Source organism: Ursus americanus, chromosome 32 (assembly GCF_024610735.1).
Source record: "Ursus americanus isolate L20-20 chromosome 32, mUrsAme1.1.p, whole genome shotgun sequence".
Classification (NCBI taxonomy): Eukaryota; Metazoa; Chordata; class Mammalia; order Carnivora; family Ursidae; genus Ursus; species Ursus americanus.
The window spans coordinates 4,082,638-4,101,472 of record NC_142158.1 but is presented as its reverse complement, the minus strand read 5'-3'; the positions used below and the strand labels follow the sequence as shown (position 1 = coordinate 4,101,472).

Here is an 18,835-nt window from a genome sequence, read left to right as displayed (position 1 = left end):
TGACTATTTTAAAATATGTTTTTAATATATTTAATTACTTCAATAGTAAAGATTTTGGCTGAATTATTTTTGTTTTTCTGAAAGAAAATTAAGTCCCCGCATTGGCATTATACATGGCAAGGTGTGATTAGTCTACTGTGGTTCTAAAAAGCCTTGATTCATGTTCACATCTCTCCTTTTCAAATTACAGAGGAATTCAGATTTCTCTATGACTCCTAAGTCTGTGACTGAATTGATTATCTCCAGTTTTCCTCATTTATATGAAAAGTGGTATAAAATAATAAACACAAAATAAAATACTGTATTTGTCATAAGTCCAGTGGTCTCCATGATTGTGCTTCTTATCATAAACAGTTTGGAGTGTTCAGACAGTGAACATGCATTTCATGAATAAAGAATCAATACTAACGTTCACCTCAGAAATTCTTGTTTTTTGAGAAGGGTTGTCTATGATTTGCTTTTTCTATTATCAAAAACATCCTTCAACTTTTTTACACAAGCACCTTTAAACCCCTAACATTTAACCCAGAAACAAAAATGTTTAGATGAAGAAACTAGCAATAAAAATGGACATGAGTATCTATATCATATTCTTTTCTCTTTCCATATAATTAAGACAAATGATGATGGAAAGAACGATGACTCCCGTAATGTCAGGCCAATGCTCTTGTTTAATAATATCTTGATTAACACCCATTCCGTGCAGCAAGTTCAAAGGGGAAGAGAGAAAAGCCATGAAGAGGTTCAGATTACGGTAAGGTACAAGGACAAAATGAATTTAGCAGATGATAGCAAATATCCCATAAATATCACTAAACGGAGTTTAAAGAAAGCGATTCCACAGGTCTAAGAAATGCAATTCACGAGGTTGGGGAAAGACGCACATTTTCCCGACTCCACCCTACTCTGAAACAATCCGCCAGCGCAGCATCCGAGAACGCTCTTCGCGAGACGTCCAGAAGAGCCCGAAGAAACTCACCTCCCAAACTCAGGGCGTCCTGATTCTGCGTGTCTGCGGCAGAACCTGGCTCCCCGCCACCCTCGCTTCCCGTCACTGGGCCACCGGGCTGCAGGCGACACGGACGCCAGACAGCCCCAGCCGGCGCGGCTGGCTCGCGGGGAGCATCACCTGCCGTCCCACCTGCTCCACGCCGGCGTCATCTGCCGGCCAGGCGCGCACACACACGCTCGCACACGCTCGCACACGCACGCAGGCGCGCGCCGCTGCTGCCTCACAGCAGGTGCCGCCCCGCCGAGCGTAGCCCTCGCCTCCTCTCCCCAGGACGGAGCCCGGGAGGAGCGACTCTGGTCCAAACCGCGACCCGCGGCGGCGACCGCGGCGCGCTTACCTCCAGCCGCGAACGTGAGCCCGGCCGCCGCTCCGGCGCTCCGCCTGCACCCAGCAGCAGCGTTCGCGGGGGTCAGCCGCTGTCTGACCAGGACGCCACAGCCCAGGATCCCCGCCCGGCCCCCGCAGCAGCTTCCGCGGGAGCTGGGGAAGCGCGCGCCCGTGATTCAGCGCCTTTTCGTCGCGCGGTTACCACGGCGACGCGCGCGCACGCGCCCCTAGCGAGGGGCGGGCCGCGGTCCCTGCCCAGCTGGGTGCTCCCAGGAGCACGAGACTTAGCGGAAGGCTTTTGCGAGGGAGGGCGGTCTGTAGGCCCACCTCCTCTCCTTCGCGGACCCCTTCCCTTTGTCGCCATGATCCTAGACGGCCTCGGGGATGAGCCGCCTTTCATATGCCCGGGCCAGAGTGGTTCAAGGAAGCCAAGAGCGCACCACCTGGGTTAAAGACCCTTTGCGAGTGTGTCCCTCAAGGGAAGGTACCCCGCAAGCATAGGTCCCACTCCTCTGGCAGGAGCCTCTTTGGGCCCTACTATGTCTTGAGCACGCGCTACTTTCTGATTTAGGTTCGCCGGTGCTGGGTGGGGCCCCATCAACTCCATGCGTTCTAGGTTAAAAGGTGCCCAACGTATTTAGACTACATTTGCGTCTATGGGAAGGTGATGATCTGAACCACAGAAAACACACGAGAAAGACTCTTTCTTGCATTTATTCTGTTTTCTTATAACGAAGATGCTCAAGCATCTAGGTATGGTAACATAGGGCAGAAAAAGAAGCCGGGGCATTCCTCGAGCATTCCTAGCACATTCCCATGACTGGGAAACACACAGCACTGAGTCACACAGACCCAATGAGCAAGACCATACACACTAGGTTTCTCGATGGCTGCGGATGGGCCTTGGACGATTTACATAATCCTGCTAAACCCCAGTTTCCTCAATTATAAAATGGAGATATTAGCACTCACATAGGACGATTGTGGGAATTAAATAATGAACACTGAAAGAAAAACCTGTCCAGGACTGAAAGAATGGAAATCAGATTGGACCAAAAAGAAAAAAGCAACCCTACCATTGACCAGGCTTGGAAGACACAGATAAAGCCAGAAGCAAGTTAAGAGGAAATCGTGTTTCTCCCAAAGTCATGCAATCAGGATGACTTCCCCAGATATCAGAAGAACCTGAAGAAACTCATCTCCTAAACTCACACCATAAATGACATAACAATCCTCTCTGTAAATGACTATTGCTTTCTTACCCCAGCCGTCCCCTTTGCTTTGCTATTCCCACCCAGACTGGCGATGCCCAGTTGCTACACTCTCCTCCCCTCCCGAAAGAACCCAATCTCTAGTTAACCCCTTTCTGTTCCGATCTGCCTCCGAAACAGTAACTAACAGGGACCAATTTCCGATCCTAAGACCTTCACAGAATCAATCCTTCAGTGGGAAACCAAACCTTGCAAAAGGCACTTCCCTTTCTCCTCTCACCTGGCATTCTACAATACCGAGTGCCCTCTCACTGCACCAACAAACCTCATTTAGACAACAGGCTTGTTCCCAAAGATCTTTAATATACATGGGCTTAGCCCAGATGTTCAACTTTTAACATCTTTTTAAATCAGTGCCATTACAATGAATACCTATTCATTGATACATATATAAATTTAGAATCTATTTTGGTACTACATGAAAATGTTAGTCAGCTCCCTAGGACCCTAATGTTAGGACCCTCTCCACTTCTCAGCATTTAATGGGCATTTATTGAGCTCTTGGTACATGCCAGAGACTGTAATAAATATTAAGGATACAAGTATGTATCCTTAGTATAGCTTTTCTGACTTCATCTGCTCTTATTTATATGCTGTTGGTTGGGACATTTGTCTTACCAAACTGTACAAGAAAGACTGGAATTACCCTATTTTGAAGGTGGGAGAAACTGAGGTCTAGCAAGCTTCAAGTATATTCCACATCTATTCCACAGTGGCAAAGGTGGTGTTTAGCCTACTGAAATAAATACAAGATTCTGAGTTGGCTTTTCCCCAAGGAAGTAAGGTACTCAGACCTCCTATGCTGGAAAAATTGAGATTCGAAGTAAAAAAATTCAAGATAGTGCAAATTAGTAGGTTCTTAATTCTTGCATTAGTTGAGAATAGTTTAGGGGTGCCTGGGTGGCTCAGTCGGTTGAGTGTCCCACTCTTGATCTCAGCTCAGGTCTCGATCTCAGGGTTGGGAGTTCAAGCCCCTCATGGAACTCCATGCTGGGCATGGAGCCTACTTAAAAAAAAAAAAAAAAAAACTCGTAGGGAAACTGGCTGGCTCAAAAGAGTGTGCGACTCTTGATTTCGGGATTGTGAGTTCAAGCCCCACGCTGGGTGTAGAGATTATTTAAAAATAAGTAAACTTTTTAAAAAAGTGATTTAATTGTTTCTATTCACATTAGTTAAAACTGATTTCTTAGATTTCGTCATTATAAACAGCAAATGGTAAGTTACTTCACTTGAACGCTCAGAGTCATATAAATGTTGCTCCCGGGGCGCCTGGGTGGCTCAGTAGGTGAAGCGTCTGCCTTCAGCTCAGGTCGTGATCTCAGGGTCCTGGGATCGAGCCCCACGTGGGGCTCCCTGCTCAGCGGGGAGTCTGCTTCTCCCTCTCCTCCCCCCCTTGTTCTCCCTCGCTATCTCTGTCACTATCTCTCTCTAATAAATAAATAAAATCTTAAAAAAAAATGATGCTCCTTTCAAGGTTTTCAAACAACTTGATAATTATTTAATCTAATACACAGCCCTATATATTCTATTTTTTATAGTTAGCCTTTCACTCATCTAAATTTTTTTTGTAATGTGATATAAGGTATGGTTCTTTCAACAATTGTTCTTCCAATTGAGTAAGCAATTTATACCCGAAACATCCTTTTCCTATATAAATGAACTATTGCCTCCATAATGTATGTGGAGATATTAGCATTCTCATTTGAAATGATTAAATAAGTATATACAAATCTCCCTTCCATTGTCACTACAAAGGGAATGTTATATATAAATTCAGTTTGTCTTTTTTTAGGTGTTTTAGCTGTTAATTTTGACACCCCCAATGAAAATGAGGCTCTGTGACTTCTCATTCTAATTACTCCTCCTGGCTTTCCTTTTTTATACTGAGGATGTCGATGTATGCTTCGTAGTTCTTGGTGGGTTGAGAAGCTTCGTAGAAGCGGTTTTCTTCCACACAAAGGTGAGTAGCAGCAGTGGGCCAGAAACAGGAAGCAGGTAAAAACTTCAATCCCGTCATGGGCTCAAAAGCATACTAAATTTAACAAACTATAAACAAGTAAAATTCTTTATTTAAAGTACATTTCTTTTACAGAGAAAAAAGTTTCTTTAAAGCACATTTAAAAGTGCTCCTTATCCTCTCCTGTAAAATAATTCAATTTTATAAGAAGTAAAACTAAAAGGCTGTTCCTCTTTAAATACTTATTTTGCTCTTAGGAAAAAAGCCCAATGCAGCTATAACACCAACTTTAATCATTATCAAGCTTAAATTTACCTCTGTTGGCAACATGAATGGTGACATGTTGACAAAGATGGATTTTAAAAAGTGAAGGAATTTCAAACTGAAAGAATTCATTTATAGCTTACCAATCATGTACTGTTAGCTGACAAAAACAAGGTCTGCTATAGGATAGCTGCCATCTACTCAAATGCACATAATCATGGCTTTTTCATTTAAGATAATTGAATTAAAAGATCCAATCCCCCAAACACAATAAACTCTTATTTTTATTTTTAAGGATTTACATAAAATGTAAACTACTGGGTGCCTGATTTTAAAAATAAACTATAAAGGCTTGCCCAGAGACCATGTGGCCCTGCTTGAGAACCGGCCGCACCTCTGATTACAAGCACAGACAGTCCTGGTGGCCTTTAAGAAGTCTCATATTCTGTATGCTTTAGTTTAAATAAACATCAATATTTAGTCCTGAAATTTGAGGACACAATCCACAAAATAAAAATCACAGTAGTGTTTTCTTCTGTTACAATGACGTAGTATATTAATTCCTCCGTATAACCTACCTTTCCAGACAGGTAGAAATTACAATTGCAAAAATCCAGAACAAAATTACTCAGAAGATAGAAAACTCTTATTTGAAAAGCATTTCACAGGATTACATCTAGGTTGCACAGAAGCCCCCAGTGATCACTAGGAAATCTACCACAGTCTAGTTTTTCCAACCCAAGGAGTTCCAAACTTTGGGGAACAATATGGCCACTTTCTGCTGCTGTCCTGAAAAATATTCGATCAAAACGAAGCTTACAAGCAGCAGCTATTCCAAGATTACAGTTCATCTGTGTATCCCATGTATACTGGCAATGCTTAGGTTTGCCCAAGAACTCCCAGACATCCAAAATGTTGCTGGGTAAACCACCACATTTGGTGACCTGAAAAGAGAAAGAAAACTCTTTAAGATTCAGTCCTTTTTCTCCTAAAGTAAAAAGGGTTTCACTATTATGTCTAAGTGCAACAATTCAAATCAGAATGTCACAAATTAATGCACCAATGCAAGACTATGTATGAATATTAAATATACTTTAAAAAGTACTTTGCTGTATGGTAATAAGCAGGTAATATAAAAATATCTAAACAGCCAGAGAGGTCTGGAATTTGCCCTTCTCTTCTGCCATAAATAGATTTTTAACTCTGGGCAGCAGATGAAACAGAAGGCTGAAAACCCACAGCCTCTCTTATTGCTATTAGTTTTTGAAAAATGAACACAACTGAAAAGTAGGCAAAACTTACTCTATTTTAGTCTATAAATGTAGACATATACCATTTATATGATTGACTAAGGCCAACTGCCTTCAGTTTCATTTGAAATTTACTATCAAATCTTCCTTCTCCCTCTTCACATTCCAGGATTTCAAAAACATTTTATTGTGGTAAAATACAGGCATACCTCCTTTTATTGCACTCCACAGACATTGCGGTTTTTACAAGTTAAAGGTTTGTGACAACGCTGCATTAAGCAAGTCTACTGGTGCAATTGTTCCAACAGCATTTGCTCACTTGGTGTCTCTGTGTCACATTGTGGTAATCCTTACATTTCAAACTTTCTATTTCTATATTGGTTACAGTGATCTGTGATTAGGATCTTTGATGTTACTATTGTAATAGTGCCCATATGATGGTGAACTTAATATGTGTGTTCTGACTGCTCCACTGACAAGCCTTTCCCTCTTCTTCCTCTCCGTAGGTCTCCCTATCCCCTGAGACACAATACGGAAATTGAGTCACCTGTCTCCCACTTTAAATCAAATGCTGGAAATGATGAAGCTTAGAGAGGAATGTGTATCTAAAGCCCAGATAGGCCAACGGTAGGCCTCTTGTCTGTCCTAAGCAGTTAGCCAAATTGTGAATACAAAGGAAAAGTTCTTGAAGGAAGTTAAAAGTGCCACCCCGGTGACCACATGAATGATAGTTAAACAGCATTACTGTTGATACGGAGAAAGCTCCAGTGGCCTAGACAGATCACACCAGCCAAGGCCTAATCCAGAACAAAGGCCTAACTCTCAATTCTATGAAGGCGGAGAGGTGAGGAAGCTGCAGAAGGAAAACATGAAGCCAGCAGAGGTTGGTTCATGAGGTTTAAGGAAAGAAACCATCTCTATAACACAAAGTACAAGGTGAAGCGGCAGGTGCTGATGGAGAAGCTGCAGCAAGTTCTCCAGAAGATCGAGCTGAGAGTTAATGAAGGTGGCTGCACGCAACAACAGATTTCCAATGTACGTGAAAGAGCCTTCTATGGAAAGATCCCATTTAAGACTTTTACAGCTACAGAGGTCAGTGCCTGGCTTTAAAGCTTCAAAGGACAGCCTGGCTCTCTTGCGAGGGGCTAACGCAGCTGCTGACTTGAAGCGGACAGTGTTCATTCACCATTCCAAAAATCCTAGGACCCTTAAGAATGATGCGATCTCTGTATGGAATTGTCGAATCGCTGCATTTTATACCTGGAACTAATATAACACTGTATGTTAACTACACTGGAATTAAAATAAAAGCTTAATAATAAAAAAGAATTAATTATGCTAAATCTACTCTGTGTTCTACAAGTGGAACCACAAAGCCCGGATGACAGCACATCTGACTCCTCTGATGGATCTAGGCAAAATCAATTGAAAACCTTCTGGAAAGGGTTCAACATTCTAGATGCCATTCAGAACATTCATGATTCATGGGAAGAGGTCAAAATATCAACATGAACAGGAGTTTGGAAGAAGCTGACTCCAACCCTCATGGATGACTTTGAGGGGTTCAGGATTTCAGTGGAGGAAGTCACTGCAGATGTGGTAGAAACAGCAAGAGAACTAGAATTAGAAGTGGAGCCTGAAGATGGGACTGCATGGCTGCCTCTCATGACAAAACTTGAAATGAGGAGGAGCTGCTTCTTACAGATGAGCAAAGTGGTTTCTTGAGATGGAATCTACGCCTGGTGAAAACTGCTGAAATGACAACAAAGGACTTAGAGTATTATGTAACTTAGTTGATAAAGCAGTGGCAGGGCTTGAAAGAACTGACTCCAATTTTGAAAGAAGTTCTACTGTGGGTAAAATGCTATCAAAAGGCATGGCACGGACGGTACAGAGAAATTGTGAAAGCAAGAGTCAATCAATGCAGCAAACTTCATCATCTTACCTCAAGAAATGGCTACAGCCATCCCAACCTTCAGCAACCACCACCCTGATCAGCCAGCAGCCATCCACATCATGGCCAGACCCTCTCCCAGCAAAAAAGTTTATGACTGGCTGAGAACTCAGATAATGGTTAGCATTTTTAGCAATAAAGTATTTTTTAATTAAGGTACATACATTGTTTTTTTAGACATAGTGCCAGTGCATACTTAATAGACTCCAGCAGAATAAACATAATTTTATATGCAATGGGAAACTAAAAAATTCATTTGACTTTTATTATGATATGCACTTTATTACGGTAGTCTGGAACCGAACCTGCAATATTTCTGAGGTATGCCTGTATCCGTAACATAGAAGTTAGCACAGATCTATGGCACTAAGTATATCCACTTAACTTGCAGCCATCACCACCATCCATCTCTAGAATCTTTCATTTTCCCAAACTGAAACTCTGTACCCAATAAATACTAACTACCCATTCCATCCTCCCCCAGCCCTGGTAACCACCATTATACCCTCTGTCTATGAATTTGGCTACTTTAGGAAACTAGAGGAATTTAGGAGGAATTGTAAAATATTTGTCCTTTTGAAACTGGCTTATTTCACTTAGCATCATGTCTAGGGCTGACCCATACTGTAGCATGTTGTATTTCCTTCGTCTTTAAGGCTGAATGATATTCCATTGCATGTATATACATTTTGTTTATCCATTCATCTGTCAGTGGTCACTTCGGTTGCTTTCATGTTTGTGCTATTGTGAACAATGCTGCCACAAATGCAGGTGTACAGATACCTCTTCGAGACCCTGCTTTTCTTTGTTTTGGGTATGTATCCAGAAGTGGAATTGTTGGACCATATGGAAATTGTTTTTGGAGAAATCACCACAGTTTTCCACAGCAGGTATACCATTTGATATTCCCATCAGCACTGCACAAGGGTTCTAATCCAAATCCTTGCCAACACTTGTTATTTTCTGGTATTTTGCTAATACTCCTGCTAATGGATATCAAGTAATACCTCATGATGGCTCTGATTTACATTTCTATACTGACCACTGACACTGAGCATCTTCTCTTGTACTTACTGGCCATCTGTATATCTTCTTTGGAAAACTGTCTATTTAAGTCTTTTGCTCATTTTTAAATTAGGTTGTTTCTTTATTGCAGAAATTGTTTATATAACATCATAGCATATCAATTATATTATTATTACTCACTTGTCATCTATAGGATTTGCAAATATTTTTTCCATTCTGTGGGTTTCCTTTTTATTCTGTGATCATGTTCCCTGATGCACGTAAGTTTTTCATTGTGATAAAGTTCATCTTTTTTTTTCTTTTGTTGTCTGTGTTTTTGGTGTCACATCCAAGAAGTCGTTGGCAAATCAATGTCATGAAGCTTTTCCCCTTTGTTTACTTCTAAGAGTTTTACAGTTTTAGCTCTTACTTATAGGTCACTGATCCATTTTGAATAAACTTTTGTATAGAGTATAAAGCAAGGATGCAAGTTTGCTTTTTTGCATGTGGATATCGAGTTTTCCCAACACCATTTGTTGAAAAACAGGATTTTTCTTTTAAGCAGGTCAGTTAGTCAACCAGGTACCACAAAACAGCTACCATGAAGTCACTGATTTGCAAACAGCCCAATAGTTAGACTTTTAAAAAAAAATGATCTGTGTATAAGGGCACGAAATCACACAGAGAAGCAGATCAGCACCTTTCTTTAGGCTACTGCCTTCACTTTGGAAGTCCTGAAAGGCTTTCATTTCTCATTTCACTTCTTCCTCCACTCCTGGAGCTTGTAGCAGTGAAATGAATGTTTCACTTCACTTCTAATTTTTTTTTTAAATGATTTTTTATGTTAGTCACCATACAGTACATCCCCGGTTTCCGATGTAAAGCTCGATGATTCATTAGTTGCGTATAACACCCAGTGCACCATGCACTTCACTTCTAATCTGATGTGAGTTCAGCCAGAGTTGGGGGAAAAGGTAAGGCCAACTTACCACCATTTAGTATGATCTAAGTCTACAGAGGTCCGGAAAAATCCCAGTGTCTCAAATGAACTAAGGGGAAAGAGACTTTGTTTCAGCCCTGGAGATGGTATACCAGGGAAAGGGGGTAAAAAAAAAAGTTGAAAAAAGAAAACTCAGAAGAGAGGTAGGGACAATTGTGATGGCCAAATCTTTCTGTTCTTCTCACCTTGCAACTTGAGATACTGCAAATAAACTTAAATCTTTTCTTAACTCTTTATTGTTTTCTCTATACCCCTCTTTTTGATCAACATATATTGTTTTGTGTTGTCTGTTTTAGATGCAGTATTTTTGCGTTCCCCCAATAATGTAAGAGCTCCTCCCGCTTCCACTTCCCCAGTGCCAGGCCTACAGCACATGAATCGCATCCGCAAGGTCACTTACGCATTTTAACAGCTTTGGTCAACAGAAACCTAAGTTAGTTCCCACAGCAATAATCTGCCCACAGGCACAGGACTGACTTTGTCACTCACTTCGTGATCCCTTAAATTTGTATCTCCTGCAAACAGGACCGTAGCTGACTCTGGAGCCTCTTGCATTTTCTTTAAAACCGTTTTAAACTGATTCATTCGTTCCTTAGCATGCCCTCTGGTGCTCTCCAAATGAGAAGTCATGAGGCAAAGTTCATTTCCCGACACACTTGCCTGCAACGGGATAAATAATTATAGTTGTTAAAATTCACTAACCACTAATCTGAAATTTGATAACAGAATCAACCGATTATTCAAATGACTGGTATGTATTTACCAAAGCAAAATCAGCACTGTGCTCCTATTCCTCGGTCAGGGTGTAACATGCTAATCCTGCTCCCGAAGAAGACTACTTAGCGAGCGCCCACTGATACTTCAAGACCTACCTCAAATGTCACCACCACCAGTGTCCCCAAGCAACCCACAGCATCCTGGAAAGACTGGTTTTAAAGTTCCCTACACTGAATTACAGCATAATTATTTCTCTCTTAAAAGTCATGAGTCATTTGAAAGCAAAGATGGTTCTTTTATTTTCTGCTATTACCAAGAGCCCGTCACATAGGTACTCAAAAAAAGTCAGTTAAATGAATGACTGAGAATCATTTACCATTTTGCAGTTAAGATACTAATAACACAGGATCTGTTAATTATTTAAACTAACTGCCTGCAGAATCAAGTCCAAATTCTTTCACGCTGGGCATTCATGACCTTCTATAATTTGGATCCAACCTACTTCACCAACTTCTTGTCACACTACCCCTCTCCATGCCCTCTACACCCAACTGAATATAATGTTCATTTATACTTATATGTGTCCCTTTTCACGTACTTTTATATACACACACACATCCCGCAATACGCACTTTGCCAAAATTTGCGCGTGGTGGTTCTACCACCGGGACTGTTCTTAACGCCGACATCTTACATATTTTTCAGCGCTCAATTCAAATACAAATTCCCTCATGAAACTTTTCGTTAAACAACCTAGCTAATCTCATCACAAGAAAACAATTTTGTGATCGTGTACAGCACCAGCTGTTAAATGGACTACTGCGGTAATCATTTTGCAACATACACGAACATCCAATCTTGCACTGAACACCTGAAAGCGTTAACCATCGTGCCAGTTACACCTCAATTAAAAACAAACACAACCAATCTAGCTAAAAGTTATCTCTAAACTTCCATGGCACACACCTCCTCCAGGGGCACTTATGCCTTTCCTTTATTTTAGTTACTATATACTGCAATCCTTCCCTTGCTAATCTATAAACTCTAGGAGAGTAAGATCTTTTGATTCATTCTCATAAGCCTTACATTGTACAACAGAGTATCATATGCGATGCGTTTAGGGAAAAAAAAAAAACTTAAGGAAGCAAATGTGAACTGTTAGTAAATTCTTGAGTATTCTTAGGAAGATACCTAATGGATCAGGATTTTATGTTTACAAATTTGTATTTGAAATTTGTGTAAAAACTTAACTTACAATGTTCTTTAAGACTATTTAAAAGAATGTAGAGGAGACAAAATTTTCTCTAGTGGCAATTAAAAAAAAATGATACCACAATGGAACTATAAGAAACAACTCATTCTTTAAATTAAAAAAAAAAAAAAGTCAATTAAAAAAATTACTTACATACACACACAAAAGGTTTCTCATCATTTTTGTATTTGGAAAAGGGATAATCTCCTGGCTTTTAAATTTCACTCTCGATTTCTTCAACATTATAGCTGTGAAATATCCTTCTTCATGACCTTCAAATGTTTGTGGAAAAGAATTTAGGCTGAGAAGTCAAGAGTATTTGCAGTTTATCACAAGTTCCCCTACTGAAGGTTTTATAACAGGTACAGATACTTAAATGGATCTGAATCTTCAAAGTAAACTATTATTTCAAAATAGGTGAAGATAGCCAACTGAGTCCCTATGTTTACCTGCCCCCTCCCACAATGTAGCTGGATGTATTGAAGAAATATAAAAATAAAAAAGAATTCACATAAGTGCCAAAAATAGTTAATGATGCCAATATCAAGTAAGAAAATTTGAGAAATTTCTGAAAGAGTAGATGAGACTTACACTGAGCCAAAGTAACATGCATTTAGAAAAATTATAGTAAATGAATAAAAAATTTAGAAAGGTATAAAATCGTAAGAAGAGAAAAGAATAGAAGTAGAAAGGCAGTTAATGAAAGCTTCCAACTGTTTTTCAGAAAATAAAGTAGCTGAAGAAGTGCAAAGTGGTTTACTGGAGCAGAGGGAAACCAGGAAAAGAGGAAAGAAGGAGAAGGAAGAAGCAAGGGAAATTTCGAAAGGGAGGGCCAAGCAGGACAGCAGGCAGCCTAGAAAAATGGCGCTGTGCAAGCACGTAGGGGAGGGTGAGGGGGACAGAGAAGGAGGAGAGAGGGAAAGAATTTTCCAGAACTGAAGGTGACAATCCTTCAGTTTGAAAGTTCCTACCACATATTTAGCACAATAAATGGAAAAAAAAAAAAAAGACCCAATAAAACAAGGAAGGAAACCAAGGAGGAGGAATAGCATGGTATTCAGAAAACAAGAAATCTAAAGCAAGAGTCAAAAAGAATCCCCAAGAGAATGCACAAAAGTTGTCCCACAAAGACACACACACACAAAAGACAGAAACTGAGAGATTACCTTCTCCTTAGCAACCGAGAATTTAAAATAAATCAAAATTAAAATCACATTATGTAAAAGTGAAAGTCAAAGAAAACATAAGATTTAGCCAACTGTTATGGAATGTAGCCAGTGTGTGGTACATTAAATGCACTCAACAACAACAACAAGATGGAAAATCAAAAAACTATTCAGGGCAAAAAGATAGGAAAAAACCCAAAATCAATTAAAAGGAAGAAAGACTTTTTGAAAAAGTATAACCAAAATGCAATTATCACACTTAAATTTTTTAATAAATTAATTTTACCAAAAAACTACTCCAGGTCTCAAATTTTGGCAATTTACATTTTCCTGAAAAACCGTCCATTTCCAATACTTTTCACATATCTTAAGCTCTATAACATATTCTCCTATGGTTTTCCTAGTATCCTGTGTCTGGCTTACTTTTCTCAAACTTTTTAAAATTTTTACTTTTTCTTGTGTGTGCTCCTATTGGCTAACCTTGATTTATCTCTTTTATTGACTGTTTTTCAAAGACAAAGACAGTAGCAGGAAAATTGTTACCTGTAATAATCTCATAACTACTTGCTCTCTTCTTTAGGTAGCTACAATACGGGGGAATAACTTCTTGTAGAAATATCACGTCTGGGTTGTACCTAATTCAAAACATCAATTTATAATAAATACCAAGTATTATACTATTTCATTTGCTGACACCTAGATTAGCAAAATACCACACCATAAAAGAAACACAAAACTACTGCCTCCTAGGGCACCTAATATTCAATGTTTGTACTGATACCTCATAACTGTAAAATGAGAAAGATCTGTGCTATTTAATAAATACCGTAAAGACCAAATTAAGTCAGAAAAACATACGTCATAACACTTTAAAGTGAAAAGAACTGGAATCACTGACAACAGAAATCGGTATATGGAGAGTCTACAAGGGTCGTATACTCCATTAGATGCCTTACAAGTTATTAATCCTCATGAAACAGTTAACCGTGATGAGAAAACTGAGCTGCCGAGAACTTCAGTGGTTCCCAAGGGATTACAGAAGGTCATAGAGCCAGTGCGCAGCAGATATAGACCATTTTGGTAATTTCATTTTCAGAGCAATAATTACAAAGTTTATTAAGTGAAACAGTACTAGAAGGCTTCTAACAAAAATTAAGTGTTCCCTCCCCACCTTGTCCACACTCTCGCTCACAGAGGCAATCACTCTCCATTCTTTTACAGGTTTCTTCTGAGAGCTAGATTTTGAACTCAGATCGGATTCCAAAGCTCATAATCTTGACCGTCACCCTCTTTGTAGATAGGTAAGCCACGTTATCATGCTACCATCGGACCTAAGTAGTAATACTTACAAAGTTAAATAGGAACACACCCCTCGAGCCCTCTCTTGCAGATTGTTCAGATCCAATCCATCAACATTCCAGGTAATGAAAGAGAACACGCTGCCATCTTCTTGCTGAATCCCTTCAGATGTACTGGCTTTAGAACTAACGGAATCAGTTGTCTCTTCGTTCGTTAGGTCAACACTGGCAAGATCACAATGAAACACAACTCGGCAATTATCTCTGAACTGATTAATTTTAAATTATTTTCTAACTATTTGTAGCCCTCATTGTACAGATAAATAAATTTTAAAAGAATCCAGAAGTATCTGCCTATAGAAAAGCAGAAGTCATACAACTAAGGAAAAATACATTCTTACTGTGTTATTTGTTTGCTCACTTATATAGTTAGAATCGACTCAATATCCCTCAATGACATGTGTCAGTCACTAAAATGATTTTGTAAACTATGACCTGAAATTAGACTACGTAGTGTAAGATTTCCCAATTTGGAGTCACCTTAAATCATATGTGAAATGTTTGAAACATATGAAATAAGATCTCACTGTGAGTAATAGTTGCAAATTTTTTGTTAGTCCCCTCCTTGAAAGGTGAAGTCTAAAACCTCTCCCCCTGAATCTGGCCCTTACTGACTTGCTTAACCAACAACAATATGGTGGAAAGGAAATCCTGGCACTTCTGTGGCTTGGTCATACGAAATTTCGAAGCTTTCACTCAAGCGTTTTCTAACACTTTCTCTCTCCTGAGAGATCACTTAAGAAGTCTGACTACCCTGAGACCACCATGCTGGAGAGGCCACACGCACATGCTCCCAGTCCATGGTCCTGACACCACCTCACACCCTCCCCACCATGGCACAGATATTTGTGTGGAGGGACAAACCATTATTAAAGGGTGACTGCCGAGCAGTTATACACCATACATAAATTTAAGAAATAGGTTTCTATATTTATAACTTTAATAAATTTAATGTCAATATTTTAACTTTCAATTAAAATATTTTATTGAGATATAATTGACATATAACATTATATTCATTTCAGGTGCACAACATAATGATTTAGTATTTGTATACACTGTGAAGTGACCACCACAATAAATCTATTTAACTTATTATTCTAACTTATTTTGAAATAATATCAGACTTTCAGTAAAACACTAAAACCAGTAAAAAGAATTCTTTTCACCATTCACCCACATAAATGTTAACACTTCACTTCTTTAATATTTACTTGCTTTGCTCTTTTTATTCTGAAATGGCTGGATAAATACCCTTGTATTTCCTAGAAACAAGGACGGGCTTACATATATACCCAGCATTACTGAACATCAGAAAGTTACCACTGATACAACATTATTATGTAATTTTAAGACCTATTCAAGTTTTGCCAATTGCGCCACTAACGCTCCAGTTTACAATTCTGGGTTAGGGAACTCCTAATGGTTCTCCCTGCCACCATTACTCGGCTGGATTCACATTTTTTCTGTGGGACTATTTCAGGGAATCTACCTCCTCTGTTCCCATTTCTTTTTTTTTTTTCTTTCTTTCTTTCTCTCTTTCTCTCTCCCTTTCTTTCTTTCTTTCTTTTTTTCAGATTTTATCTTTAAGTAGGCACTACACCCAACATGGAGGTTGAATTTACAACCCCAAGATCAAAAGTCGCATGCTATACCATGAAGAGTCACATGCTCTACCGACTGAGCCAGCCAGGCACCCCCAGCACATACTTTTTGTTTTTTTTTTTTTCTTTTAGGTAGGCTCCACTCCCAAAATAGTGAGGGCTTGAACTCATCTTGAGATCAAGAGCCTTTGTTCCAATTTCTTTACTAGTTACACTTTAGGTTGCAACTGACAGAAAGTAACTCAAGCTCCTATAAGCAAAACAGAGGAATTTAGAAGGAAACTGAAACCTGTCACAGAGCCAGGTATGGGAATGCAGCTATCCCTGAGGAAGTGCAATCAACGTTTTCTCCTGATCTGACTCCACTGACTCAACCTCCCTCGGCTTCATTCTCCTTCTGCAGACCACCATTCTCAACTTTCCCCACAAATACTAGGTTAACATGTTACTGTTCCAGCTCCACAGGAAGATTCAGACTGAATTCTCTTCCTCCCAATCTGGAAATCCCAGGAGAGAGGATCTGATTGGCCAGCTTGAGCTAGGCAAATACAACATGGGAGGCAGAGCTCTATCACAGTTAGGAGAGGGGGGCAACTCCCCTAAAAGGCTAGTCAGAGAAAGGAGCCTAATGAAATGATCTTATTACATCTGTAAACTGGTGCAGCTGAAGAGATCATACGGAGAAAAGTGTCTTCACTATGAACAGTTAACTCTACAGGCTGCCCACATATCTGGGAGAACTTCATATACATTTATTCAGAGTTTATTACATGCCAAATATTGTACTAGACTTTGGGAAATTAACAATCTGTAAAACAGATACTGACTTCGCCAAATGGATACTTTAGTGGGAGACAGAAAATATTAAACAGCAATTATAATATAAACTAAGTTACTATAACCGGGATCATGCAGAATGCTGTTAAGAATACCTACAAGGGAAAACCTATCCAGACTTGAGAGATCAGGGAAAGCTTCTTGGAGATAAGTAATGTCTAAGCTGGGCCTTAAGGTAAATATTACTTAGCGTTGAAAGATCGAAGAGAAGGTTCTAGGCAAAGGTAATAAATGATGTGGGAAAGAAAGGCAAAAGAAAAATTAAATTTCCTTACTACCAACAGCTCATTGACAAGTCTTTGAAACAGGCACCATGACCTTTCTCTAGGAACTCAGCTGCGCTGATGTTAGTACTTTTGCTAAGAGCAAAAGTCAATCTTAGCCACCCCCCACAGGATCCTATAAATCTACTTTAACATATAAAAATTCCCTTGGAGACTTCCTCTATCTCTACCACTCTCCCCCAAGATACATGCTGGCAATCATCCCCCAAGCACATGACCCACAAATATATCTGAAGGGTCTCATGACTCAGGTTTTATTAGACAGTAACAAATGACCTTTTCCTATCAAAAGCTAGCCCCCTCAAGGTCCTGGAAACCTAGCTTCCAAAATACTTTGAAGGCTTGTGCTGTCCCTAACCCCCTCCCAACGTGAAAGCATATAATGGGCCAGTCCAGCTCTTTCTGCCCATGGGTCCAGTCCCCGTGCTTTAATAAAGCTACCTTTTTTTCACCAAAGACGTCTCAAGAATTCTTCCTTGGGGCACCTGGGTGGCTCAGTCAGTTACGAGACTGCCTTTGGCTCAGGTGTTGATCCCCCAGGACCTTGCTCTCAGCTCTGCAAGGAGTCTGCTGCTCCCTCTGCCCCTCCCACCGCTCATGCTTTCGCGCTCTCACTCCCTCTGAAATAAATAAATCTTAAAAAAAAAAAAATTTCCTTGGCCATGGGCTCCAAACCCCAACCATTTCTACATCAATAAGTATCTTTACAAAGAATGCAAGGCAAGAGAAAACGCCCACTGGAGAAAGCGAAAGTTTGATTCCCAGTAACAACTTGCGGGGTAGGAGAAAGAGAGGGGGAGAGGAGACAAGCCGGGAAAGATAGGTAGTGGTTGAACCGCTGGAAGGCGTAAGGCACCTGGACTTCAGAACCGCAGAGCATCCCTGGCCGGCCGGCAGGGAGAATGAATGAACACAGGAAGCCGGGGACTTCAGCAGAGGACCCTGCCTCCCTCATTCATTCCGAAGCGCTCAGAGATTTCCCTCCCGGCCCGCAGCGCCCGGGGGAGAAGGCCCCAGCCCCGCGCCCCCGCCCGGCCCGCGCGCCCCCCGCCCCCCGCCCCCTCACCAGGACTCGGGCCCCGCCGCCGCCGTCTGAGGGCGGCTCTCCGCGGCGCTCTCCTGCCCGGGCGGCTCGAAGTAGGAGTTCAGCGCTCTCTGAAAAACACACACGGCGGTGAGACCTGGGCGCCCCCCGGACCGAGGGAAAGAGGAGGAAGAGAGCAACGAAGCGTACTTCCATCTCCCAGTCGTTCTCGGCCAGGTAGCACTGAGCCACGGCGGAGTCGCACCTCGCGACCGAGGCGAACTCCACACACAGAAGTCGCTGCTTTTTCACCTCGGGCTCGCCCTCTGCCCGCTCCGCTTCCAAGTCCCTCGGCCGTTCCATGGGCTCGCCCAGGGCGCACCGCGCCCCTCAGCAGGGCCGGAGAGCCGACGCGCGGATCTGCGCAGGCGCCCGCCGCCCCGGCGCACCCACCTCAGCCGCCCGGCCGGAAACGCGCTCCGCCCTCGGAGAGCGATAGGCGCGGCCGCGCCGCGGGAGAGCCGGCCGGGGCGGGGACGGGTGACTCACTGCG

General features: G+C 41.2%; 2 protein-coding genes across 2 annotated transcripts in view; both read right to left on the bottom strand.

Moving 5' to 3' along the window:
- Nucleotides 1-1,484, bottom strand: part of KIAA0319 (KIAA0319 ortholog) — a 104,529-nt gene extending 103,045 nt beyond the window's left edge. The window contains exon 1 of the mRNA XM_045800510.2: nucleotides 1,350-1,484. The gene's annotated coding sequence lies outside the window, so the exon portion shown is untranslated. The remainder of the gene's footprint in view (nucleotides 1-1,349) is intronic.
- A 3,177-nt stretch (nucleotides 1,485-4,661) lies between these two features.
- TDP2 (tyrosyl-DNA phosphodiesterase 2) lies at nucleotides 4,662-18,724 on the bottom strand. Its single transcript, XM_045800509.2, has 7 exons — nucleotides 18,493-18,724; nucleotides 18,325-18,413; nucleotides 14,525-14,698; nucleotides 13,719-13,810; nucleotides 12,163-12,281; nucleotides 10,530-10,700; nucleotides 4,662-5,775 (listed from the first exon to the last, which is right to left on the bottom strand). Exons 1-7 carry the CDS (start codon nucleotides 18,643-18,645, stop codon nucleotides 5,494-5,496), a joined length of 1,080 nt encoding a protein of 359 aa, XP_045656465.1. The 5' UTR covers nucleotides 18,646-18,724; the 3' UTR covers nucleotides 4,662-5,493.
- Nucleotides 18,725-18,835: the final 111 nt, after the last annotated feature.